The following is a 25,286-nucleotide window of genomic DNA, read 5'->3' on the forward strand; positions in this document are numbered from 1 at the left end:
AACACAACATGAATCTCCTTGTACATCTCCAGTAGAGCTCTTGAGTGACTGGGTGCATTGTCAGTGAACAGCAATGTTTTGAAAGGAAACTTTTTTCTGAGCTGTAGGTCTGAACAGTGGGCTTAAAATATTTAGTAAATTGTATAGTAAACAGATGTGCTGTCATCCAGGCTTCGTTGTTGCATTTAGAGAGCACAGGGAGAGTAGATTTATAATACTTCTTAGGTGCCCTAGGTTTTTCAGAATGTAAAAGAGCATTGGCTTCAACTTTAAGTCCACCGGCTTCATTAGCCCTTAGCAAGAGACTCAACCTGTCCTTTGAAGACAGGTATTGAATTATTTCCAGCTGTGAAAGTCCTAGATGGCACCTTCCAATAGAAGGCTATTTTGTCTACATTGAAAATCTGTTGTTTAATGTAACTACTTTCATCAATTACCTTAGGTAGATATTCTGGGTAACTTTCTGCAGCTTCTACATCAGCACTTGCTGCTTCACCTTGCGCTTTTATGTTGTGGAGACAGGTTCTCTCCTTAAGCCTCATGAGTGAACCTCTGCTAACTTCAAACAATTCTGCATCTTCCTTACCTCTCTCAGCCTTCATAGAGTTGAAGAGAGGGCCTTGCTCTGGCTTAGGCCTTGGTTTAAGGGCATGTTGTGGCTGGTTTGATATTCTATCCAGACCACTTAAACTTTCTCCATATCAGGAAAAAGGTGATTTCACTTCTTTATCATTTATGTATTCATTGGAGTGGCTCTTCTGGTTTCTTTAAGAACTTTCCCTTTGCATTGCAACTTGGCTAACTGGCGCAAGAGGCTTAGCTTTTGGCCTGCCTTCCTCACTAAACTTAATCATTTCTGGCCTTTGATTTAAAGGCACATGGTGTCTTCCTTTGTCTTGAACACTTAGAGGCGATTGTAGGGTTATTAGTTGGCCTAATTTCAATATTGTTGTGTCTTAGGCAATAGGGACTCCCAAGGGTAGGGAGACTGGGGAATGGTTGGTTGGTGGGGCAGTCAGAACACATAGAATTTGTCGATTAAGTTTGCCGTCTTATATGGGTGTGCTTTGTGGCACCCCCACACAATTACAATAGTAACAATCAAAGCTTACTGATTACAGGTTACTATAACAGTTGTAATAATAATGAAAAGTTTGAAATATTGTAAGAATTACCAAAATGTGACACAGTTACATGAAGTGAACATATACTTTTGGAAAAATGACACCAATACACTTGCTCAAATCAGGGTTGTTATAAACCTTCAATTTGTAAAAAAATGTAGTGTCTGTACAGCACAGTAAAGTCAAGTGCCATAAATGAGGTATGGCTGTATTTAAGTCTCTGACTATTACTGTGGTTGCCATTTTTCCTGTATTTTCTGTGGTTTCCTCTTCATTTGTTTTATTACTCTGCTTGTACATAAAGGTTTATGACAGTTTTATCTTATTAGTGATTATACTGTTCATCATTACCAAGTAACCCTTTTTGTCCTATTTATTACCTAATAGATGATACTCTTTTTGGTTGCATTTGTTTGTTATATCATTACCCTCCGTTTTATCTTCAACATTTTGAAATCACTTGTTTTAGATTCATTGCTTATAGATAGGGTATAATTTTTAAAATGATTTACTTATTAGATTTATAGTTATATACATTTAATTTATAGCAGAGATTATAAATTTTGGGCCATAACTACTTTCATGTATGTTTTGTTCAGTTAGCATATAGATTATTGTTATCATTTCATATCAATCTTTGTCTTTTGGTTTTAATAGGTGAATTTTACAGATGTTGATGTAGTAGCTGTGCTTGGTCTTATAGCTGACCTTTAGTGTCTGTTTTACCATTTTAATACTTGCTTGTTTTCTTCCTTTGTTTCCTGTTGTTAGATGGCGTCTATTTCTTTAATTCATTTCCTGTTCTATTTTTGTATAATTTTGGAAAATATATGGATTTACCCAGATGACTAGATAGCAGTAATTAACCAGAAATGGAAATGAGGAAATTCCATTCATAGTAATCACAAAATCAGAAATACTTAAGAATCAACAGAAAAGCCCAGGACTTACATGAAGAAAATCTAAAATAGGATAGGAACAAATAGAAAGGCACACTTTGTCCTTGGATGAACAAATTTCATAAAAATGTCTATTTTCTGAAAATACATAAATCTAATGCAATTCAGATTAGAACCTCAGTAGTGTGTTGGAAGGGATGGCATATAATTGAATAAAAATCTTTTGTTTGTTTGTTTGTTTGAAACGGAGTCTCCCTCTGTCACCAGGCTGGAGTGCAGTGGCGTGATCTCGGCTCACTGCAACCTCTACCTTCTGGGTTCAGGCGATTTTCCTGCCTCTGCCTTCCAAGTAGCTGGGACTACAGGCGCGCACCACCACGACCAGCTAATTTTTGTATTTTTAGTAGAGGCGGGGTTTCACCATGTTGGCAAGGATGGCCTCCATCTCTTGACCTCGTGATCCGCCCACCTCGACCTCCCAAAGTACTGGGATTACAGGCGTGAGCTACTGCGCCTGGCCTGAATAAAATAATCTTAAACTTCTGAGAATTTCCTTACCAGTCATCAGAACATTTATACGTTTATAAAGCTATTTTAATCAAGTCGCTGTTGTTGTAAGAATAGACAAGTGGACTGGAATAGAGAATCCAGAAATAGATCCCATTAGTGGTGAAGTGAATTATTTTGTTGTTTAGATCTTCTGTTTTCTTATTTTTGTTCGCTTGATCCATGTTGTACTGAGAGTGGTATATTCATGTCTCATGTTATTAGCATTTCTATTTATGTTTCCTTGCATCTCCTGTAGTTTTTAGTTTATAAAAGCTGTTGCTGTGCTATTTTGTTTTAGAATAATGCCTGGCTAATTCTTTTGTTTTTTAAAGTCATTTCATCTCTTTGCTCGGAGGTCTTTAGGATTTTATCTTTATCTTTGAAATCTAATAGTTTTACTAGGCTATTTCTTGGAGTTGATTGTCTGGGTTAATTTTCCCAAGTACCTTGTATATTGATTCAGACTTTTTTTCTGTTTTAGAAAGTTTTGTTGCATTACAGCTATAAAACCAGCTCTGTTTTTGTTTGGTTTGGTTTGTGTTTTTCTTCCTCACATTATCCAATAATGTGAATATTACTCTTTTTTTCTTACCTTCTGTTTCCACTTATTTCTCTCTGACCCTTTTTATTTTTCTTTATGTCATTGAGTCTACTCTTCCTTGAACACTTTTATAATTCATTCTTCATTGCTGAGATAATTTTGACTTTTTCTTCATATTTCTTTTCTGAGTTCAGTTACCTCTTTCCCTTTCTTCTTTCCTTTCCTTTTCTTCTTTTTCTTCCTTTTTGTCTATTTCTGCTTTCAGTTTTTGAATTTTTGATTCAGGGTTTTTCATATCATCATATGTTTCAGTTTATTTAATTTTGTTTGGATTGTTAACTTAAACTTTCTTTTGCTTTGTTGTTATCAGGGAATTTCCCTCAATTGATAAATGTGAAATTTAATTTTTTTTTTGTTTTCTGCAATAGCTCTGTAGGCACTTGAGTTTTCTCATGTTCATTTTTATGGTATTGAGTATTTTATAATATTCTTAATTGCATTATCTTCAGTCAATGTAGCAAAGTCCAAATACAATAGCAGAAATGTTGTTTGTTTTACTTGAGGAAAGGGTTGTTCTGTCTTCAATTTTATGGGTCTATTTTGTCTTGCAGGACTAAGTATTTCCCCTTTTTCTTCTTTTACCCTTCACCGCTAAGTTGTTAAAGCATACTTCTCTCTTCCTTTTTGCTTTTTCTCTCCTCTGCATATCAACAAATGCTTATTTAACACTTGTCTTTTTTAATTGCACCTGTTCTTTTAAACCATGCCTTCTGCTTTAAATTAAAGGTACTTGAAATCTCTTCCCCGTAGTCTGTGCTCTGATCTGCCCAGATACTTTTCCAGTGTTTTCAGATGCGGTGTGGATTTAATCTTTCTGGGAGTCACTACAAATCATTTTTAGGCGCCTTCACTAGCCTTTCTCCTCTGTCTTTTCTGCAGTTTTTCTTAGTCTGCCTTTGCTTGCCACAAAGCCTTGTGGGTGGATGGAGGTGAAAGCATGTACCCTGAATTGGTTGACTTTTTCTCTTTTTATTTACAATTATTTGCAATTTGGTATTCTGTGTCTTCAAGTTATGCTACAGTTGTGGTTTGGTATAGAATTTAATTTTTCCTTCTTGTTTTTTTTACTGTTTGGGGATGAAATTTTGGGCAGATAGCTGTGCAGCTGCCATTGCCTTCAACTATGTAGAAGTCCTGGATTACTTAATAAATGGTGGTGGCATAACTAGCCTTCTACCTGGAAACAATAAAATTGGACTCAGCCTATGCTTTATAGAGTGTATTAAACTTCCAGATGAATGTAGAATTTATTTTAATTCCAGATGGACTAAAGACTCAGGTGTTTTCTTAAAAAAAAAACTCTTAAGAATATCAAGGTGGTTTTATACAGGTAATGATAATCTAGAATTCATGTGGAATCTGGGTGTGAGAGTGGGGTAGGGATATTCTTTTGACCAAGAATGGAAAACAGAAGCTATAAAATAAAAGATGTATGTGTTTGTAAAAGATAGATTTAGAAGAAATATTTACAATGTTGAGGACAGACTGTGATAAAATACAAAAAACTTTTACAAGTTGACAAGATAACAAAATAGGAAAATGCATGAGTAAGTATTTCCCAGAAGAGCGTATTCAGATGACCAACAAACTTAAGGTGTTCAGATTTATTAGTAACCAGGGAAATACAAATCAGAATAACAACATATCCCTGTACAGCTATTAAACCTTCCAAATTTAAAAGAGCACAATCACATATGGCTTATGTGGGAAGGGATGGAGGTAAATAAGGCACTTTTATGTCCTCTGCACAATGCTGGTGTTTAATACCAAATGAAGTCAGGGTGGGGTGGAGGATCATGATTTCCCCCCTCCTCAGTGCATACTTTCTGAGTATCTTAGGAACATGAATTAAGCATAGTAATCATAAACTTGTGAATGCAAGTGTCATCAGATTTTATATTTAGAATTTAACAGGGCATATTGAGAAATAAGACACTCCTTTTAATTACTGTAGTCTGGAATCTTTATCACTGGAGTGCTTTCTTGATGATCTGCCTATATCATGAAAATTAAATTATCTTCGGTGATTGAGGATCTTTCTCTATTACCAGCTATCATAAGTGACATTCTGGGGACTTGCTTGAGAGATACCTTCCCTGCAATATTTTGTAATTAAAAATTTTGTGTATATATAAAAAATATGTATCAATGCATCTGATTTCTGATGCATTTCAAAATAAATTACAGATGTCTATTTACTTCCCTCAAGTATACTTCAGCTTGCATATCATTAACTATTCAGTATTTGTTGAGGTAAAGTTTACATGCAATGCAATGTAAAAATCTCAAGTGCACTTTCACTGAGTTTTTTTATTTTTGTTTTCTTATGTAGAGATGAGATCTCACTGTGTTGTCCAGGCTGGTCTCGAACTCCTGAGCTCAAGCAGTCCTCCTGCCTTGGCCTCCCTCAGTGTTAGGATTAAAGACGTGAGCCACCATGCCCAGTGCACTAGGTTTTAACAAATGTACAACCTGTGTATTCCACACCAGTATTGAGACATAGAATATTACCTCAAGAAGTGTCCTCAAGCTCCTCACAGTCAGTTCATGCCGTCACCCTCTAGAGGCAGCCACTATTTTGAGTGAAGTATTTTTATGGACTTATGTTTTGTTTTGGATAAATCTTTAGGAGAGGAATTTTTGGGTCATAGGGTTAGATATATGTTTCGTTTTATGAGAAACTGCCAGACACCTTTCCAAAGTGGGTGTTCCATTCTGCAATTATGAGTCCCAAAGTTTTTGGCCCAGGGAAGTAGAAGGATGGAGTTACCATTTATTGAGAGGAAGAAGTCTATAGGAGGGACAGGTTTGGGTGGGGTAGTGGTAGTGGTAGATTAGGAGCTCAGTTTTGGATATGTTAATTTTGAGATATCCAGCCACAAGTGAAACTATTAGATAGCCATGTGGAGGGGCCAAGTAGGCAATTGTGTATATGAATTTGGAGTTAGGGAGAAGGCCTGGGTTGGAGATAAAAATTTGGGAGTCATCAGCACGTAGAACCCACTGTTACACTGACAGTGGAATCAGAACTGAGTGGAAAAGGTACATCTAAAGAAATTACTGTTTTTTAAAATAAACTTTGTGTTTTGGAATTTTAGATTTACAGAAAAGTTGCAAAGATGGTACGGTTTCCATATACCCTTCACCCATTTATCCCTAATGTTAATATCTTAGTAGATAACCATAGTACATTTATCAAAGCTAAAATAGTAACACTCGTACAGTGCCATGAACCTCCAGACTTTTTTTTTTTTTTTTTTTTTTTTGAGAGAGAGAGCCTTGCTCTGTTGCCCAGGCTAGAGTGCAGTGGTGCAATCTTGGCTCACTGCAACCTCTGCCTCCCAGGTTCAAGCGATTCTCCTGCCTCAGCCTCCCAAGTAGCTGAGTCTAGAGGTATGTGCCACCATGCCTGGCTAATTTTTGTATTTTTAGAGATGGGGTTTCATCATGTTGGCCAGGAACATCTTGAACTCTTGGCCTTAAGTGATCGGCCCGCTTCGGCCTCCCAAAGTGTTGGGATTACAGGCGTGAGCCACCGCATCCGGTCGCATTTCACCAGTTTGAAATAATTAATTGTAATGTAAGATGAAATTTTAGAACATTTTATGAATCCTCTGTATGTTTTTGACTGTTTTCTCTTCTCCCTTTGCAGGACTAATGGCTGAAGGATAAATCAACATGGCAACTATGATTCCACCAGTGAAGCTGAAATGGCTTGAACACTTGAACAGCTCCTGGATTACAGAGGACAGTGAATCTATTGCTACAAGAGAGGGAGTTGCTGTTCTGTATTCTAAACTGGTTAGCAATAAGGAAGTAGTACCTTTGCCCCAACAAGTTTTATGCCTCAAAGGACCACAGTTGCCAGACTTTGAACGTGAGTCTCTTTCAAGTGATGAGCAGGACCACTATTTGGATGCCCTTCTTAGCAGCCAGCTAGCATTGGCAAAGATGGTGTGTTCGGATTCCCCATTTGCTGGGGCACTTAGAAAACGACTGCTTGTACTCCAGCGTGTCTTTTATGCACTTTCTAATAAATACCATGACAAAGGCAAGGTGAAGCAGCAGCAGCATTCTCCAGAGAGCAGTTCTGGGTCAGCAGATGTCCATTCTGTTAGTGAACGCCCCCGGTCAAGCACTGATGCACTTATAGAAATGGGTGTTCGAACTGGTCTAAGTTTATTATTTGCACTTCTAAGACAAAGTTGGATGATGCCTGTGTCAGGACCTGGTCTCAGTCTTTGCAACGATGTTATTCATACTGCAATTGAAGTTGTAAGCTCTTTACCACCATTATCATTAGCAAATGAAAGCAAGATTCCTCCTATGGGCTTGGACTGCTTATCGCAAGTAACAACATTTCTTAAAGGAGTAACTATTCCTAATTCTGGGGCAGACACTTTAGGTCGTAGATTAGCTTCTGAGTTGCTGCTTGGTTTGGCAGCTCAACGAGGCTCATTACGGTATCTTCTTGAATGGATAGAAATGGCTTTGGGAGCTTCAGCGGTTGTACATACCATGGAGAAAAGCAAACTACTCTCAAGCCAGGAAGGAATGATCAGCTTTGACTGCTTTATGACCATATTAATGCAAATGAGGCGTTCTTTGGTACGTACTATAAATTTCAACTTTAAAGCTCATAACAGTTTTAGGAAAAGTCAATGAAGTTTTTAATGAATTGGGGGTAACAGTGAATGATTTGAGACTTTGGTGGTTGTTGAGTTATACTTGGAGTGAAGAAACTTTTATGCATGTTAATATATGTGGTTGGTACAGTGTTGAGACTACTGCATCAGGAGTCAGGTTTGTAGTTTTAGCTTTCTGAATTCTCATATGAACTAGGAAATTCATCTAACTTTATGTTTTAGCAGACTTATGAAAAATGAGATATTTTGGCTAGTGATCAGGAGGTCTTTAGTAAAAAAACCTTATTTTCATCTTTCCCAATTTATATTAAACATTTACTATATGCCAAGTACTATTCTAGGCCCTGGGGCTACAGCCTTGGGGATACAGTTTCTGCCTCCATGGAGCTAACAGCCTAGTAGAGGAGTCAGATAATAAATATATAATTTCAGGTAGTGAAAATTTCTAAGAAGAGAAATAAAAGAGGGAAAGGGAATAGAGACTGGTAGACTTAGGACAGAGGTTGGGAGGTGAAAAGTTGCTGTTTTAGTTAATGTGGTCAGGGAATGACTGAGTTGTGACATTAGAGTAGAGACCTGAATGAAGGGAAATGATGAGCTAAGCAAAGCTCTGTGAAGAGCGTGTTGTCAGAGGAAATTATTTGACTATCATAACCTTGGATACTACATTAAAGAATAAATAATAAAATAGTGGAGTGTAATCAATGTCAAGAATTTGTAAGACTGAAAAACCAAGAATAAAAATTCAAATGTTAAAATACAAATTTAGGCTGGGTGCGGTGGCTCATGCCTGTAATCCCAGCACTTTGGGAAGCTGAGGAGGGTGGATCACTTGAGGCCAGGAGTTCAAACCCAGCCTGGCCATCATGGTGAAACCCCGTCTCTACTAAAAATACAAAGATTAGCCAGGTGTGGTGTTGTGCGCCTATAATCCTAGCTACTTGGGAGGCTGAGGCAGGAGAATCGCTTGAACCCGGGAGACGGAGGTCACAGTGATCAGAGATCATGCTGCAGCATTCCTGGGCAACACAGCGAGAATCTGTCTCAAAAACAAAATAAAAATTAAAATGCAAATTTAAAATATTAAGACTCAAACACTTAAAAGCTGACTTATTTTTAATTAGGTTACATTGATCAGTCTTTTTTTTTCCCCCAAGATGGGGTTTCACTCTTGTTGCCCAGGCTGGAGTGCGATGGTGTGATCTCAGCTCACTGTAACCTCTGCCTCCCAGGTTGAAGCGATTCTCCTGCCTCAGTCTCCCGAGTAGCTCGGATTACAAGCGTGTACTACCATGCCCAGCTAATTTTTGTACTTTTAGTAGAGACGGGGTTTCACCATGTTGGCCTTGGCTGGTCTCGAACTCCCAACATCAGGTGATCTGCCCACCTTGGCCTCCCAAACTGCTGGGATTACAGGTGTGAGCCACCACGCCTGGCTTACATTGATTAGTCTTTAAGGTATCCTTTGTTACCAGGTATCAACCAACAAATCTTATTTGGTTAAAATAACTAAAAATGTCACTTATAAATGATATATATGTATTTCAAGTCTCCCCCTACTCCCAACAAGTAGAAAGCTTTTGGACAGGAGTGTCTCATAAAAACCAATTATGTTGAATGAATTTACAAACTAGGGACATTTAAGGTTTCACCTACTTTGCTTTTTGCATTTATGAACTGAATGGTAAATATTGGGTCATTTTTTACCATTTTATCATAGGTAAGTGCTTGGGGATTTTAGATCATAAGATCTATGAAAATTTGAATTTCTTACTGTTACATAAAAATAAAAGCATGCCATGCTTTGTTTGAGATATGGAATGTTGACATGGGTTCTGTACTCTTCACTTGAGGTGCCCAGGGATGCAATGATGTAATTAAAAAGGCTTTAGGGACCAGCTGTGGGAGGCACGTAGGTCTCTTTGGGTTTTCTTACTCAATATTCAAATCGTCTCACTTGCACATGTTTTTCTAACTTTGTTTTCTGATTCTTAATGCTTTCTGGTAACATCCTCTTATGTTACACTCCTTTCAAGTCTGTCAAGCCATTTAATGACCTAAAATAATGTATCTATTCATGGTCACATGTTAATATTTCTGTAAGAAGTCACTTAATTCCTCATTTTACGGGCTATTTATTTTGCAGTACCTTTGTTACAAAAAAGATATTAATCATTGCACAATATAGTTATATGATTAAATGGTTGCCAATGGTGTGTTTGAACAAAATGCTAGTTACCTTGAGGCAGAAGCCTCTTCCTCAAGGACTTTACCTTCTAAGGTCTTATTCTACAATATTCCTCCTTAATGGAAAGAGGGTACCCCAGGAAACTAGATTTCTTTTCTCAGTGTCCATTTAGCCTCATTGTCTAGGTTTGTATGCATATTTGATAATTGACTGGATACCTTAAATATTTTTCCTCCCCCCCCTCCTTTTTTTTTTTGAGATGGAATTTTGCTCTTGTTGCCCAGGCTGGGGTGCAATGGTGTGATCTCGGCTCACTGCAACCTCCGCCTCCTGGGTTCAAGCGATTCTCCTGCCTCAGCCTCCGGAGTAACTGGGACTACAGGCCCATGCCACCAACCCCAGCTAATTTTGTTTTTGTATTTTTAGTAGAGATGGAGTTTCCATGAAGGCCTACCTTAAAGTAGATCTAAAATAATTTTTTTTTTTTTTTAATTACTGGATTTCCAGTTTTCTTTCTGCCTAGCCTCTCATTCCCAGACAAAATAGCAAATTCACTAGTCAGGGAGGTGCCTCCCTCCTTCCCCTCTGTGGCCATACCCGATAATATAGCTCCTTATTGGGGCAGACATGCCTCTAAAAAACTAGATTGCTGGCTGGGTGCGGTGGCTCACGCCTGTAATCCCAGCACTTTCGGAGGCCAAGGCAGGCAGATCACCTGAGGTCAGGAGTTTTGAGACAAGCCTGGCCAACGTGGTGAAACCCTGTCTCTACTAAAAATAAAAAAATTAGCCGGGCATGATGGCAGGTGCCTGTAATCCCAGCTACCTAGGAGGCTGAGGCAGGGAGAATTGCTTGAACCTGGGAGGCGGAGGTTGCAGTGAGCCGAGATTGCGCCATTGCACTCCAGCCTGGGTGACAGACCAAGACTGTCTCAAAAACAAAAACAAAACAAAAAACTAGATTGCTTTTCTCAGAATTCCATATCTACTCTGGGGAGGAATATGTTTGACTTAATTTAGCTCTCTCAAAGCCACCTCAGGCCTACATTAGATTGAATTTTAATTAAATCTCAGATTGGTTTTAAGGGAAAGGAATGGTTATTAAACTGAATTATATATTTGTTATTTCTTCTTGCACAGTCAGTGATAGTATTTGATGCTTTTGGTCTCCAGAACCCGTGTTTCTTTTCTTTTCTTTTTTTTTTTTGGAGGTAGAATCTTGCTCTGTCACCCAGGCTAGAGTGTAGTGGTGTAAACTTTGGCTCACTGCAACCTCTGTCTCCCGGGTTCAAGCTATTCTTGTGCCTCAGCCTCCCCAGTAGCTGGGTTTACAGGCACTTGCTACCATGCCTGGCTAATTTTTGTATTTTTAGTAGAAACGGGGTTTCCCCCATGTTGGCCAGTCTGGTCTCGAACTCCTAACCTCAGGTGATCTACCTGCCTCAGCCTCCCACAGTGCTGGGATTACAGGCGTGAGCCACCGTGCCCAGTCTAGAACCCATGTTTCTTATACTTTACTGTTGTCTGAGAACTAGGAAATTTGTAGAGCCTTTTCTGATTACACTAGACCCCAACCTGACCTGATCCTCCCTGTCTTGAATTTCTCTATCCTTGAGTAACTGGTCCAGAACTTATCTCCAAGCTATAAGTTAGAGGGAGAGACACATAACCATCTTTTTTTTTTTTTTTTTTGAGACGGAGTCTCGCTCTGTCGCCCGGGCTGGAGTGCAGTGGCCGGATCTCAGCTCACTGCAAGCGCCGCCTCCCGGGTTTACGCCATTCTCCTGCCTCAGCCTCCGGAGTAGCTGGGACTACTGGCACCCGCCACCTCGCCCGGCTAGTTTTTTGTATTTTTTTAGTAGAGATGGGGTTTCACCGTATTAGCCAGGATGGTCTCGATCTTCTGACCTCGTGATCCGCCCGTCTCGGCCTCCCAAAGTGCTGGGATTACGGGCTTGAGCCACCGCACCCGGCCACATAACCATCTATTGAGTATCTGGTACAAGACCTAACAAAAATAATTTCAATCTGTAAATTATATTTACTTGTGTGATTCTTAATCTCTGCTGCCCACACATATATAATGAGTTTGGTGGGAACACACAATATATTCATTAACTTACATGAGAATAGGGAAGTAATCTCAGTGTACATCTTCAAATTATAAAAAAAAAAAACACATGTATGCCATTCGCCTTTGATGCCACTAGGTGTTTACTGCACGTGGTGTGCCAGATACTGCTACGTACTGGGTTAAAAAGATGAATAAACTTTGTAGCATCTATCTCTTTAGGCAGCCCACAGCGTAATGAAAGAGGGATGAACAGACATTTTAAATTAATGATAATGGGCGATAGTAGAAGTCTGTACTGGGAGGAGATGATGGGATGAAAGAAGAGGGCGGGAGACAAAGGGGCAGAAAATGTCTTATGGAAGAGGTACCCCTGAAGTTAGTTGAAAAGTAGGAGGAAATTGCCAGCAATTGTGAGGCGTGTGTGTCAGGGGAGCTGGAGAAGTTTTCAGATGAGAGGCTCACAAAGCAGTTGAGGTGTGGGAGAGCAAGCCCCAGGGTGTATGGAATGGAATGAGATGAGATTGAGCCTGCAAGCTAGGCAGGGCTCTGTATCCCATGCTATAGGCTTTGGGGACTTGATCCCATCCATATGCAATGTGGACTTACTGAAGCAATTCTGAGTACAAATAGCCAGAATGGAAGGAAATGTACTCCATCTAGTCTTATGTCTTTGAATATCTTAAGGAGACAAATGTGGGGGAAAAATTATTATTTTGTATAGTAGATAAGAAGAAGGTAACTAAAGACCTGTGAAACCAAAAATTTTATTTTATTTTATTTTATTATTATTATTTTTTGAGACAGAGTCTTGCTCTGATGCCCAGGCTGGATTGCAGTGGCATGATCTCGGCTCACTGCAACTTCCACCTCCCAGGTTCAAGCAATTCTCCTGCCTCAGCTTCCCGAGTAGCTGGGATTACAGGTGTCTGTCACCATGCCTGGCTAATTTTTTTGTATTTTTAGTAGAGATGGGGCTTCACCATGTCGTCTAGGCTGGTCTCGAACTTCTCCTGACCTCAGGTGATCTGCCTGCCTCAGCCTCCCAAAGTGCTGAGATTACAGGTGTGAGCCACCACGCCCGGCTTATTTTTTTGAGATGGAGTTTAGTTCTTGTTGCCCAGGCTGGAGTGTAATGGTGTGATCTCGGCTCAGTGCAACCTCTGCCTCCCAGGTTCAAGCAGTCCTCCTGCCTCAGACTCCTGAGTAGCTGGGACTACAGACATGTACCACCATGCCCATCTAATTTTTGTATTTTTAGTAGAGATGGGGTTTCACCATGTTGTCCAGGCTGGTCTCGAACTCCTGACCTCAGGTGATCTGCTCACCTCGGCCCCCCAAAGTGCTGGAATTATAGGCATGAGCCACCACAACCTGGCCCCCAAATTTAGTTTAATTTCCAGTTTATTTTTGGACCATTTAACTTTCTATCTTGTTGACAATGTGAACAAATGAAGTTATACATTTAATGGGCTATAGTTTTCAAAATTTATTTTCTCTAAAAATACCCAGCTTTAGCCCTGTTTTTTTTCCCCCCAATATATTTACAAAATACACTAAGAATTCTGTGTAGAATGTGTGTGTGTGTGTGTGTGTGTGTGTTTTTTGGAACAGAGTCTCACTCTGTCATCCAGTCTGGAGTGCAGTGGCAGAATCTTGGCTCACCTCCTGCCTCCCGGGTTCAAGCAGTTCTCCCTGCCTCAGCCTCACAGGTAGCTGGGATACAGGCACCCGGCACCACACCCGGCTGATTTTTATATTTTTTAGTAGAGACGGGGTTTTACCATGTTGTCCAGGCTGGTTTTGAACTCCTGACCTCAAGTAATCCAACCACATAGACCTCCCAAAGTGCTGGGATTACAGGTGTGAGCCACGATGCCCGGCCTGTGTAGAGTGAGTTTTAGATGTGTCTTTAATCGTAATTGACTGAAGCTGGAGTAGACTTATCCTTAAATACTGACTTTTTTGGGAAGAAATTAACAACAGTCATTACAGTGTTGGTAGGATATTTTGTTGGTTTGGTATTGCTACATTTGGCAGTCATTTATTAAAGGCTCCCAGTATTTTCTCTTCTTTCTCAATATATATATAATGCAAAATAATAATTATTGCTATCCGTTTGGAGATCTTACTATGTAGTGAGAACTGTGCTAAGCATGTTTTGCACATAATTTCAGTTAATTATGTAACAGCTCTAAATGTTGTGGGCATCATTCCCTTCTCAAGATGAGACCCTTTCAGTCAGAGCCAGTAAGTGATGGAGCCTAGATTTAAACCCAAGTTTATCACTAAAAACTTTATGCTGTTTTCAACATTTTTCTCCATACTGTAGAAAGGCATAAAAGAGGGATCATGATGGCCCTGGTGCCAGCTCCTAGAAAGGTGCATCAGTCTACTTATCTGTTTTTGTTTTGGTAATCACTAGAGGTGGCTTTTAGATAATGAAGCCACAGATCACAATTGCGTTTTTTCTCAGAAATGCTTCACAGCTAATTAGGGAATTTGGAGAGGTTGCAACCAAGTATTTGTTGGTGTAGCAACATGTTGTATGTCTAGGGACTAGTTACTTTTAAATACTTAGCTTGTGGTATGATTCCATACCTGAGTCTGGACTCTGAAGCCTTACTACTCAAAGTGTGAGCCACAGGCATCACCTGCATTTGTTAGAAATGCAGAATCTTAGGCTTCTTCTATACTTAACTGATTAGGATCTGTATTTTAACAAGATCACCAGGTAATTCGTGTCAACACTGAAATTTGAGAAGCACTATTCTAAATAATTAAAAAGAAAAACTGACTTGGCAGCAGCAGGTTAATAGCAGATGACCCAACAATAAGAGAAACAGTCAAATAGAATCACAGATCTGAAGACAATGAGCAATGTGCTGTGATTGGAAGGCTCTGATTAGCTAGCATAGTTATTGAAAGCTATCTGAGAAGTGAGGGATTTGGGACAGCTGAAGAGAATAATTAAGAATAATGATTATTAATGGGGTGGGGTAATAACAGAGATTATGACAACAGGAAACTTTACCTAGTAAATTTATAAATATCTTAGAGAGGCCGGGCGTGGTGGCTCACGCCTCTAATCCCAGCACTTTGGGAGACCAAGACGGGCGGATCATGAGGTCAGGAGATCGAGATCATCCTGGCTAACATGGTGAAACCCCGTATATACTAAAAAAAAAAAAAGTACAAGAAAAAAAAAAAATTAGCCGGGCGTGGTGGCGGGCACCTGTAGTCCCAGCTACTACGGAGGCTGAGGCAGGAGAATAGCGTGAACCCAGGAGGCGGAGCTTGCAGTGAGCCAAGAACGCGCCACTGCAGTCCAGCCTGGGTGACAGAGCGAGACTCCATCTCAAAAAATAAATAAATAAATAAATAAATAAATAAATAAATAAATAAATAAATAAAATAAAGATCTTAGAGAAAAGGAAGCTATATGAAGAGCCTGAAGATGAAACTTCTCTGCAGCTTTGCTGGGGTGAGGAGAGTGGTGTGAAAGTCAGTCATTCGCATGGACTTCATCATAGCAGCTTTTGAAGGCCGAGGGGGAACTTATTAGATGACAAAAAAGTTCTGCCATGTAATAGTCGGCTATTTGGAGGACTCTCCAAAGTGACTGACATTTCAGTGATTTGAGGGTAGCAGGATATTTGCTGTGTTGTTTTGTTTTTGAGATGGAGCCTCACTCTTGTCTCCCAGACTGGAGTGCAATGGCGTGATCTCGGCTGTCTGCAACCTCTGTCTCCTGGGTTCAAGTGATTCTGATTCTCCTGCCCCAGCCTTCCCAGTAGCTGGGACTACAGGTACCCGCCACCACGCCCAGCTAATTTTTTGTAGTTTTAGGAGAGATGGGTTTCACTATGGTCAGGCTGGTCTCAAACTCCTGACCTCAGATGATTCACCTGCCTCGGCCTCCCAAAGTGCTGGGGATATTTGCTGTTTTAATAATTTGCAATTATGTATAGTTTATCTGCCCAGTAGATACAGATTGATGTAAATTTTACCATTGTTTTATTTACCTGATGGAATAGAAAAAGGATAGATGAATATATAGAGCAACTTAAAACCTATAGGCTGGGTGCAGTGGCTCACACCTGTAATCCCAGCACTTTGGGGGGCCAAGGTGGGTAGATTGCCTGAGGTCAGGAGTTTGAAACCAGTGTGGCCAACATGGTGAAACCGCATCTCTACTAAAAATACAAAAAAATTAGCTGAGCACGGTGGTGTGCGCCTGTAATCCAGCTACTTGGGAGGCTGAGGCAGGGGAATTGCTTAAACCCGGGAGGTGGAGGTTGCAGTGAGCCGAGACTGAGCCACTGCACTCTGGCCTGGGCAACAGAGCAAGACTCTCTCTCAGAAAAAAAACAAAACAAAACACACACACACACAAATGAAAAACCTATAAAACTTCAGTGTAGGCCAGGCACGGTGGCTCATACCTGTAATTCCAGCACTTTGGGAGGCTCAGGTGGGCGGATCACCTGAGGTTGGGAGTTCGAGACAAGTCTGAACCAACATGGAGAAACCCTGTCTCTGCTAAAAATACAAAATTAGCCGGGCGTGGTGGCGCATGAATGCCTGTAGTCCCAGCTACTCAGGAGATTGAGGCAGAAGAATCACTTGCATCTGGGAGGTGGAGGTTATAGTGAGCCGAGATCATGCAGTTGCACTCCAGCCTGGACAATAAGAGCGAAGCTCCATCTCAAAAACAAAACAAAACACACACACAAAAAAACCAACCTTTAGTGTATTATGAAACTTAAAAAATTCTAAGCAAGTGTCATTAATAGTTAATAAGCTTTATTAATGTGCTGTTTTTTGTTTTGAGACAGAGTCTTACTCTGTCACCTTGGCTGGAGTGCAGTGGTGCAATCTGCAACCTCCGCCTCCTGGGTTCAACCTATTCTCCTGCCTCAGCCTCTCAAGTAGCTGGGATTACAGGCACATGCAACCATGCCTTGAGAATTTTTGTATTTTTAGTAAAGACAGGGTTTTATCGTGTTGCCCAGGCTGGTCTCAAACTCCTGACCTCAAGTGAACTGCCCGCCTCAGCCTCCCAAAATGCTGGGATTACAGGTGTGAGCCACTGCGCCTGGCCAATATGCTTTTAATGATATTAATTTTAATTAATTACTAATATATAATATATAACTAACATAAATCAGCATTAATCAGATTAATCGGATTAATGTTGATGAAGTTAATGTTTGTTTGACGTGTATAATTATATTAATAGTATAAATACAATTTAATATTTATTAATAGTTAATAAGCCTTAATAATAATAAACTTTATTAATAGATCCTGAGGTGGGAGGATCACTTGAGCCCGGGAGGTCGAGGCTATAGTGAGTTATGTAAACCAAAAAGTATCTGAGACAGGTCTCAAATCAATTTAGGTTTGTCAAGGTTAAGGACAATACCTGGGAGATGAGTGTAAACCAAGAAGCTTCTGAGACAAGAAATTGATCTTTCTCAGTTTAGAAAGCCATTGCACTCCAGCCTGGGCGACAAGAGCGAAACTCTGTCTCATAAATAAATAAATAAAGTTTATTTTGCCAAGGTTAAGGACATGCCTGTGACAGAGCTTCAGGAGGTCCTTGTGGCAGGTGCCCGAGGCGGTTGGGGTACAGCTTGCCTTTATACATTTTAGGGAGACATAGTATGTCAGTCAATACATGTAAGATCTTATTGGTTTGATCTGAAAGGATGGGAGGTCAGGGGGCTTCCAGGTCTTTGGTAGATTTAAACATACTCTGATTGGCAGTTGGTTGAAAGAGTTAGTAGAAAGGAATGTGTGGGTTACAATAAGGGGTTGGGGAGAGGTAGGTTTTATCATGCAGATCCAAGCCTCCAAGTAGCAGACTTAGAATAGACTGTAAATGTTTTTTTCAGACTTAAGGTCTGTATTGATGGGTGTAATGCTGGATGGGTATAATGAGGCGTGTCCAATCTCCCACTTCCTCTCCTGGCCTGAATCAGTTCTTCAGGTAAAATTTTAGAGTGCCCTCCCATAGGAGGGAGTCCATTCAGATGGTTGCTGGGGGCTTTTGTATTTTAGTTTTGGTTTACAGAGATCTGTGCCTTTCTGCAAAGGTGATATTGAGGGCTTCACTATTTAAAGGGGAGAAGCAGGCTGGAGGGGAAAAAAGGAGGGTATGGTCACATTACTGAATCCACAAATTGCAAGAGAAAAGTAGCAGAATAGTGGAATTATGTATTTCTCTGGTGCTCAGTAGATAGGCATTTTATATAAGGTAAGGTGAACATAGTGAGGATATTCACCCTTTCATCTGTAGCTCTCTGCTTTGGAACAAAAGGAAAGGCAGCTTCTTGCATAAGTCAGCCTTCAGCTTAATTTTTTTCTTTTGTCAGGGTGCATTGGAGTCTCAAGTTTTTATTTCCTTTTCACAGCAATAATCTTTGCCACTGAATTCCAGCCTTGGCAACAGAGCAAGACCCTGCCTCAAAAATAAATAAATAAATCTGTAAATAAATATTTAAAAAAACAGGGTTAGGCTGGGCATGGTGGCTCATGCCTGTAATCCTAGCACTTTGGGAGGCTGAGGCGGGCAGATCACCTGAGGTCAGGGGTTCGAGACCAGCCTGGCCAACATGGTGAAACCTGTCTCTACTAAAAATACAAAAATTAGCTGGGCATGGTTGTGCAGGCTTGTAATCCCAGGTACTTGGGAGGCTGAGGCACAAGAATCACTTGAATCCGGGAGGTGGAGTTGTAGTGAGCTGAGGTTGTGCCAATGCACTCTAGCCTCGGCGACAGAGTGAGAATCCGTCTCAAAAAAAAAAAAAAGAAAAACCTTAGAGTTAGGTGTAAATACTGTGGGCATTTGAAGATGTTAGTTGGAATTTTGTACTTGGTCCAAAATATGCATTTTTAAATTATTATTTCGGAATCATGTTACTTAAAATAGCCTGATTTGAAAATCAGAGAATCTTAGAGTTGGATGAGATCTTGTGGGTTATCTAAGTCAGTCTTTCTTCCCCTATAGAGGATATACTTTTCTGTGATGTATCTGTGAAGAGATAATTTAGAATACAATTATTTTTACAATATAGTATCCTTTGAAATAAAGCCACTGATGAAAATTTCACAATTATATGATGGATAAATTATAGAAAGAACTTGACATTTGTGCTCTAAAGACTTAAGGATATGGAAATTTGAGGGACAATGGATATTCAGTTCACTTTCTGATTTATCTTTTTTTTTTTTTTTTTTTTTTTTTGAGGTAGAGTCTTGCTCTGTTGCCCAGGCTGGAATGCAGTGTTGTGATTTTGGCTCACTGCAACCTCTGCCTCCTGGGTTCAAGTGATCCTCCTGCCCCAGCCTCTCGAGTAGCTGGAATTACAGGCATGTGCCCCCACACCTGGCTAATTTTTGTTTGTATTTTTAGTAGCAACGATGGGGTTTTGCCATGTCGGCCAGGCTGGTCTTGAACTCCTGAGCTCAAATGATCTGCCTGTCTCCTCCTCCCAAAGTGCTGGGATTACAGACATGAACCACCGTGCCTGTCCTATCATTTTTTAATGAGATAATGATTTCTCCCATTGGGTCCTGTTGTGGAGAGTAGGCAGTAAGTCTCAGAGAGGTGCTGTGATTCCTCAGCTGTGCTAGGAAAAAGATGAACTGACTTCCTGTTGTTAGCAGTGGCAAATCCTTATGAGTCTGCAGTAACCTCAATTCTTGCCTCCTCAGAAAAAGAATTTGACTGAGGGGCATAAAGAGACTGAGGCAAATTTTAGAGCTGGGGTGTAAGTTTATTTAAAAAGCTTTAGAGCAGGAAAGTAAAAGAAGTGAAGTACACTTGGAAGAGGGCCAAGCAGGTGACTTGAGAGATCAAGTGCCCAGATTGACTTTTGACTTAAGCTTTTATATGTTAGCATACTTCCCGGGTCCTGCGTTTCTTCCCTTGGGGTAGGCTGTTCACATGCACAATGGTTTGCCAGCCTTTGAGAGCGGAGCATGCGCAGTGTGTTTACCAGTGTTGTACGCATGCTCTCTTGAGGCATTCTTCCCTTACCCACTGAATGTCCCTAGAAGGTCATATACCAGTTGAACTCCTCCATTTTACCTCTTAGTGTGCATGCTTGATCCCACTCACCCAGCTCCTGAGATCTTATCAACAAGTTGCTGATCACAGGTTTCAGGTTTTTTTCTGTCTGTTGGGAGACTGCCTTTCCCTGCTACTGACTGCAATCAATTATTGTTTTAGAGAGACAGTTAACCACTGCCTGACCATCACTGGATGGTCACCTGACATACCTGGTGGTAGGGGTTGGGGGGTGGCCCTCTCCTGCCCTGCTCATGTCTAACTAGCTACTACCTACTGTAATACTGGGACCTTGGTTGTGGTGAAACTAAGAAGGGAGGGACAGACTTTCTGCTGCTTTGGTCAAGTCATTACTAAAGCTGGCTATATTCTGTCAGGTGGGAGGCAGGTGGGCAATATACCCATTGGGAGTATTTTCTGAGACCACGTTTTCTGGATATTGGTCACCCAAAGAGTGGGTAACTGGCAAAATTCTGCTTCCTTGATTGTTTCTAGAGCCCTGTGTCCCTTGGAATAAATCACTTTTTAATAAGGTAATCAGTGAGGGATTGGCATGTAATTTATCATGTGATGCAGTAGCCAGCTCGTTTAATAAAACTTCCTTGTAAAAGTTAGTTTCATGACCTAATGTTAGGATTTGGTTTCAGTGCACATAATTATATAAACAGGTCTTCAAATAGGTGTTTTTGTAGACTGTTTAAGTAATTTTAATTCATATGTCTCTCCCCTTCCTACACTGTGTCCCACAATGTTTTAATTATAGGGTTCATCTGCTGATCGGAGTCAGTGGAGAGAACCAACCAGAACATCGGATGGCTTGTGCTCCCTTTACGAGGCAGCGTTATGTCTCTTTGAAGAGGTACGTAATAATCATGGCCTTTGTATTGAAAACTTTGTGTTAAAATGCTATGGCATGTATTTATCCCTTAAAAATAATCCATTTTCTCTGGAAAAGCTACAAAAGGAGGTGGCACCAGTTGTTACCTTTAGAGAGTGGAACTGGGGTATCTAGGGTGGGGTAGGGGTGAGTAGGAGACATACTTTTCAATGTGTATACCCTTTCATTTGTTTTAATTTTTGAATTATGTGCTGGTAACTTCAGTTGAAAAAATTTTGTATTAAGTAAAATACATAGAAAAATGTACACATATATAGCTTAATTATTATCAAATACCCTTCTAATATGTACCTAGGTAAAGAGAGAATTTTCTTAGTCATTGCAGAAGCCCTTTCACAGCCTTGTCGTAACCTGTTTGTCCTCCCCAAAGTAACCACTATTGTGACTTTGATCACTTCCTTGTATTTCTTTATACTTCTGTCAACCAGATGTGCATCCTTAAACACTATAGTCGTGCCCATTAAAAAAAAAAATGAAAGTCTTTTAAATCTTTTAATCTTTAGGTTCCCTTCTCCATTTTTCTTTTCCTTCAATATGTTTGTTCAGGAACCTAGGCTTTTTGGGCTATAGCATTTCCCACAGTCTGGGTTTTGCTAATAGATTACTCATGATGCAGTTCTGTATGTTTCTTTATCCTCTGTATTTCCTATAAATTGGCAGCTGGATCCAGAGGCTTGATCAGTTGCAGGTGTTAGGTCTTTAGCAAGACTGTATACATGTTGTGTTCTTCCATTAGGTTCCATCTGGTTGTCTTTGTGTATTAGCAGCCGTTGATGCTTAATGACTACATTAATTCATTTGTGCTTGGTTGCAAAATATGATATTCTAATTCTGTCGTTTCTTTTTATTAGTGTTGGGGTGATCAGACCCAACACCAGGTCGTGGGGGTGGCAAAGTCTGGTGGAGTCAAAGAATTGAGAAAAAGTTTAAGAGAAGTGGGACACCAGGGGGCCATCCCTATCATGGAGCCCACGAAGGCCCTGAGCTCTGGGAGCCCACGGTATTTATTGGTAATCTAACAAAGAAATAGGTGGTGAGAATGTGGAGATCAAAAGGGCAGGCGCATGGTCTACAGCTGTGATGGTTTAGCATTTATATGGAACATGTTCTGCTACTTGAGATAATGGGAATAGGAGCCTAGGAAGGCTAGAAGCAAGGAGCCAGCAAGTCTAGACACATTCGAGAGGACATTATGCAAGCCCTGCCTCAGTTTCCCTCCCAACACTCAGCTTTTTCCCAACATGCCCTCTTTTTGTAAAAGAGAAGGTATCATTATTACTATCATTATTACTAGCTATCATTATTACAAGAGGTTGCCTCTTTTAATTGAGCAAGGCAGTTGCAGCCTGTGCAGCCTTTAATTGCCAGTTGGTGATCCAGCTTCATTTTTCTTAGCCCTTATTCAAACTGGAGTCACTCTGGTTTGAATGTTTCCCACATACTTCCCCTTTCTCTTTTATAAGAGGACCCTTAATCCTAGGGGTTGCAGAAGGATGAAGGTCCTTCTTCTGTAACTTCTTCATGCTGAATAGGGGTGATGATACTCCTGCCTAACTATTAGGGGCTCTTGTATTCAGGGTAGAGAGGAGCTGAGTCAGAAAGCACTGATCCATTAAGCATCGTGACTCTGGTCAGTCCTTGTTCCATCTTTGCATTCAGATTCAGCTGGCTCATGGCTCGTACTGGGGGAACCTGGGCCATGGTTGGGATTCATGGGTCCCTCCAGTCTCCCGTTCCATGGTTGTACACATCTTGAGGGCTTCCACACGGTTTGCTCATCTCCTGCAAAAACGCAAGCATACCCTCACCCCCACATTAGTAAATCTACTGAAACAGAAGCAAAAACTTTTGTGGCTGTAGCCAGGAGGCCACTGACAGTGAGAAATAGGCCTTTTCTGATTAACAGAAGGCATAGAGAAAGCAAATCAAGGCTTAAAAGCAATCCTTAAACCTTCAGTTTGCACTGTACGGGTGGGTCCACTAGGTGCTGTGGCTCATGATAGATCTTCATATATTTGGTGGGCACCCACATAGGCACCTGATTGTCACCTGGAGAGACACAAGCAAATCTTCTTCCTCATAAAATTATCTTTAGGCAGGGATCGGAGGAAGTAGACTCAGAGGTAAGGAGAATTTTGGGGCTTAATGACTTCCTGATGTTTGATAGGTGTTCCCTCGGAAGTTAGGAATTCCCTTTCTCTCCATATTGCTGCGTGGGCATGAAGGACTAGGTAAGCATACTTAGAGTCTGTATATATACTTACCCTTTTTCCTTTTGCTAATTCTAGTGTATGATGGCCCCTGCTTTTGCTAGGATGTCTCTCCCTAACAAAGCAGTGGGGTTTTCAGGCATAATTAGAAAGGGATGTGAAAGAGTAAAGTTCCCCAGTCACAATTTAGTGGCTGGGAGAAGTATCTAGCGACTGACTGTCCTAGGACCCCTCGGATAGTGACAGATCTGGAGGACAGTTGTCCGGGACAGGAGAGTGAGAAGGCTGCACCAGTGTCCAGGAGACAGTTAACCTCCTGGCTGTCAATGGTCAAGCATATCTGGGGAGGGTGATGCATGGGCTGGTGCTTGCCCCGGGCACCCTCAGTCCTGCTGCTGGATCATCTGGTTAGTGGCTTCTGACTCAGAGGACCTTTGTCCTCTGGGGCAGTGGGCCTTCCAGTGATTCCCTTGACATAAGGGGCATGGAAGAGGGGACGGATTATTTCTATTCGGACAATCTTTTTTAAAGTGTCCTTGCAGACCACACTGGAAGCAAGCCCTATTAGGCATTTGATTTTCCCAGCCTTTCCCTTTTCCAGAGCCTCCAAAGTCTGCTTGGCTGAGGGTCATGGCTAAAGTGGTGGCTTTTTTTGTTTGTTTGTTTTTTATCCCATTTGATCTGCTCCTCTTGATCTCTATTATAAAAAAACTGAGGTTGCCGAGTTCAACAGGGCTTCGAAGTTTTGTTCCGGGCCTAAGGTGGACTTAAGTTTTTTCTAATATCTGCAGCTGACTGAGTGATAGACTTACCCTTTAAGATTGGCTGGCCTTCAATAGAGTCAGGTGACAGAGAGATATGCTTCCTCAGTGCTTCCCTTAGTCTCTCCAGAAAGGCAGTAGGATTTTCTTTCCCTGTGTTGTGGTGGATATCATTGAATAATTCATAGGCTTATTCCTAGCTTTCATTAGTCCTTATAGCTTGCAAGTTAGCAAATGTCTGCGGTACCAGTCTCCGTGTTCTGATTCTGCATCTCAGTGAGGGTCTACACAGGGAACTGCCTGCTGACCTGTGGGGAATCATTCTCTTTCCTCTGTTGTCATCCTATCATTGACCTGACTGAGATACCAGAGATCGCCAAACTCTTGGGCTGCAGTTATGGTGGCATTTGGGGTTAGTGTCTGATCTAGCAGTAACATCTCTCCATGTCAGATCAAAGGATTGTCCTAACCCTTGAAAACATCAATATAACTATCTGAGAATTTACCTAGGTCTATTTTAATTTGTTTCAAGTCTGAGAGGGAAAAAGGTACATACACTCTTGGGCCAAATTCTCTAGAATACATCTTAGGGGTGTGTTTGCTTGGGGGGAACGTTTCCCATCTGAAAAAAACATAGGGATGCCAGCACCCCTGGTCATTTCCAATGAGCATTAGTCCTGGAGCATCCTCTTTGGTCCTAATGCTTATTCCTTTCCAGGGTGCATAACCACCCGTGGACCTCTGCTTATCGGATTAGTTATGCTTACCGATGTAGCAGTCCTGCATCTGTTTTCCCACCTTTCTTGACCACAAAGGGGCCCGGGCTGCTGGATTCTAGTGGTCCTCTACCAGCGTGCCCAACATTGTCTTTGTGCTATAGGTGAGTTCTAGAGCTGGGCTGGGTTCCTGAATATTTCATAACAACCCAGCTGCCCCATCAAGATGCATTCCCATAAACAGTTCTTATGCAAATTCGTTTCAGAGAGGGTGTAGGTAATCTTTTGAGTCAGGATTAAGCTAGTTTGATTCTGTGAGTACTGTAAGACTTGGCTGAGTGCAAACAGCTCCTACGTTTGAGCAGACTAATTATTAAGCAATTTTCCTAACTCTGCTTCTATAGGAGTCTCCTATCACTTACTGAATACCCATTGTGTGGTGTGTGTGTGTGTGTGTGTTTTCCCTTTTCCCCTCTCTCTCCTCCTCTTCAATCTCCCAGGAGGAACCATCTATCCTCCTGTCCTGAAGGGAGTTTCTCCTAGGTCT

At 40.9% G+C, this 25,286-nt stretch overlaps 1 protein-coding gene across 8 annotated transcripts in view; it reads left to right on the top strand.

Moving 5' to 3' along the window:
- Positions 1–25,286, top strand: part of HERC1 (HECT and RLD domain containing E3 ubiquitin protein ligase family member 1) — a 228,558-nt gene that overhangs the window by 51,526 nt on the left and 151,746 nt on the right. For all 8 annotated transcript variants that reach the window (XM_026455079.1, XM_026455086.1, XM_026455083.1 and 5 more), the window contains exons 2-3: positions 6,826–7,781; positions 20,918–21,013. In XM_026455079.1, the coding sequence (XP_026310864.1) occupies positions 6,852–7,781; positions 20,918–21,013 (1,026 nt within the window). In that variant the 5' untranslated portion in view covers positions 6,826–6,851. The remainder of the gene's footprint in view (positions 1–6,825; positions 7,782–20,917; positions 21,014–25,286) is intronic.

The sequence above is a fragment of the Piliocolobus tephrosceles genome, chromosome 6 (assembly GCF_002776525.5).
Source record: "Piliocolobus tephrosceles isolate RC106 chromosome 6, ASM277652v3, whole genome shotgun sequence".
Taxonomy (NCBI): domain Eukaryota; kingdom Metazoa; phylum Chordata; class Mammalia; order Primates; family Cercopithecidae; genus Piliocolobus; species Piliocolobus tephrosceles.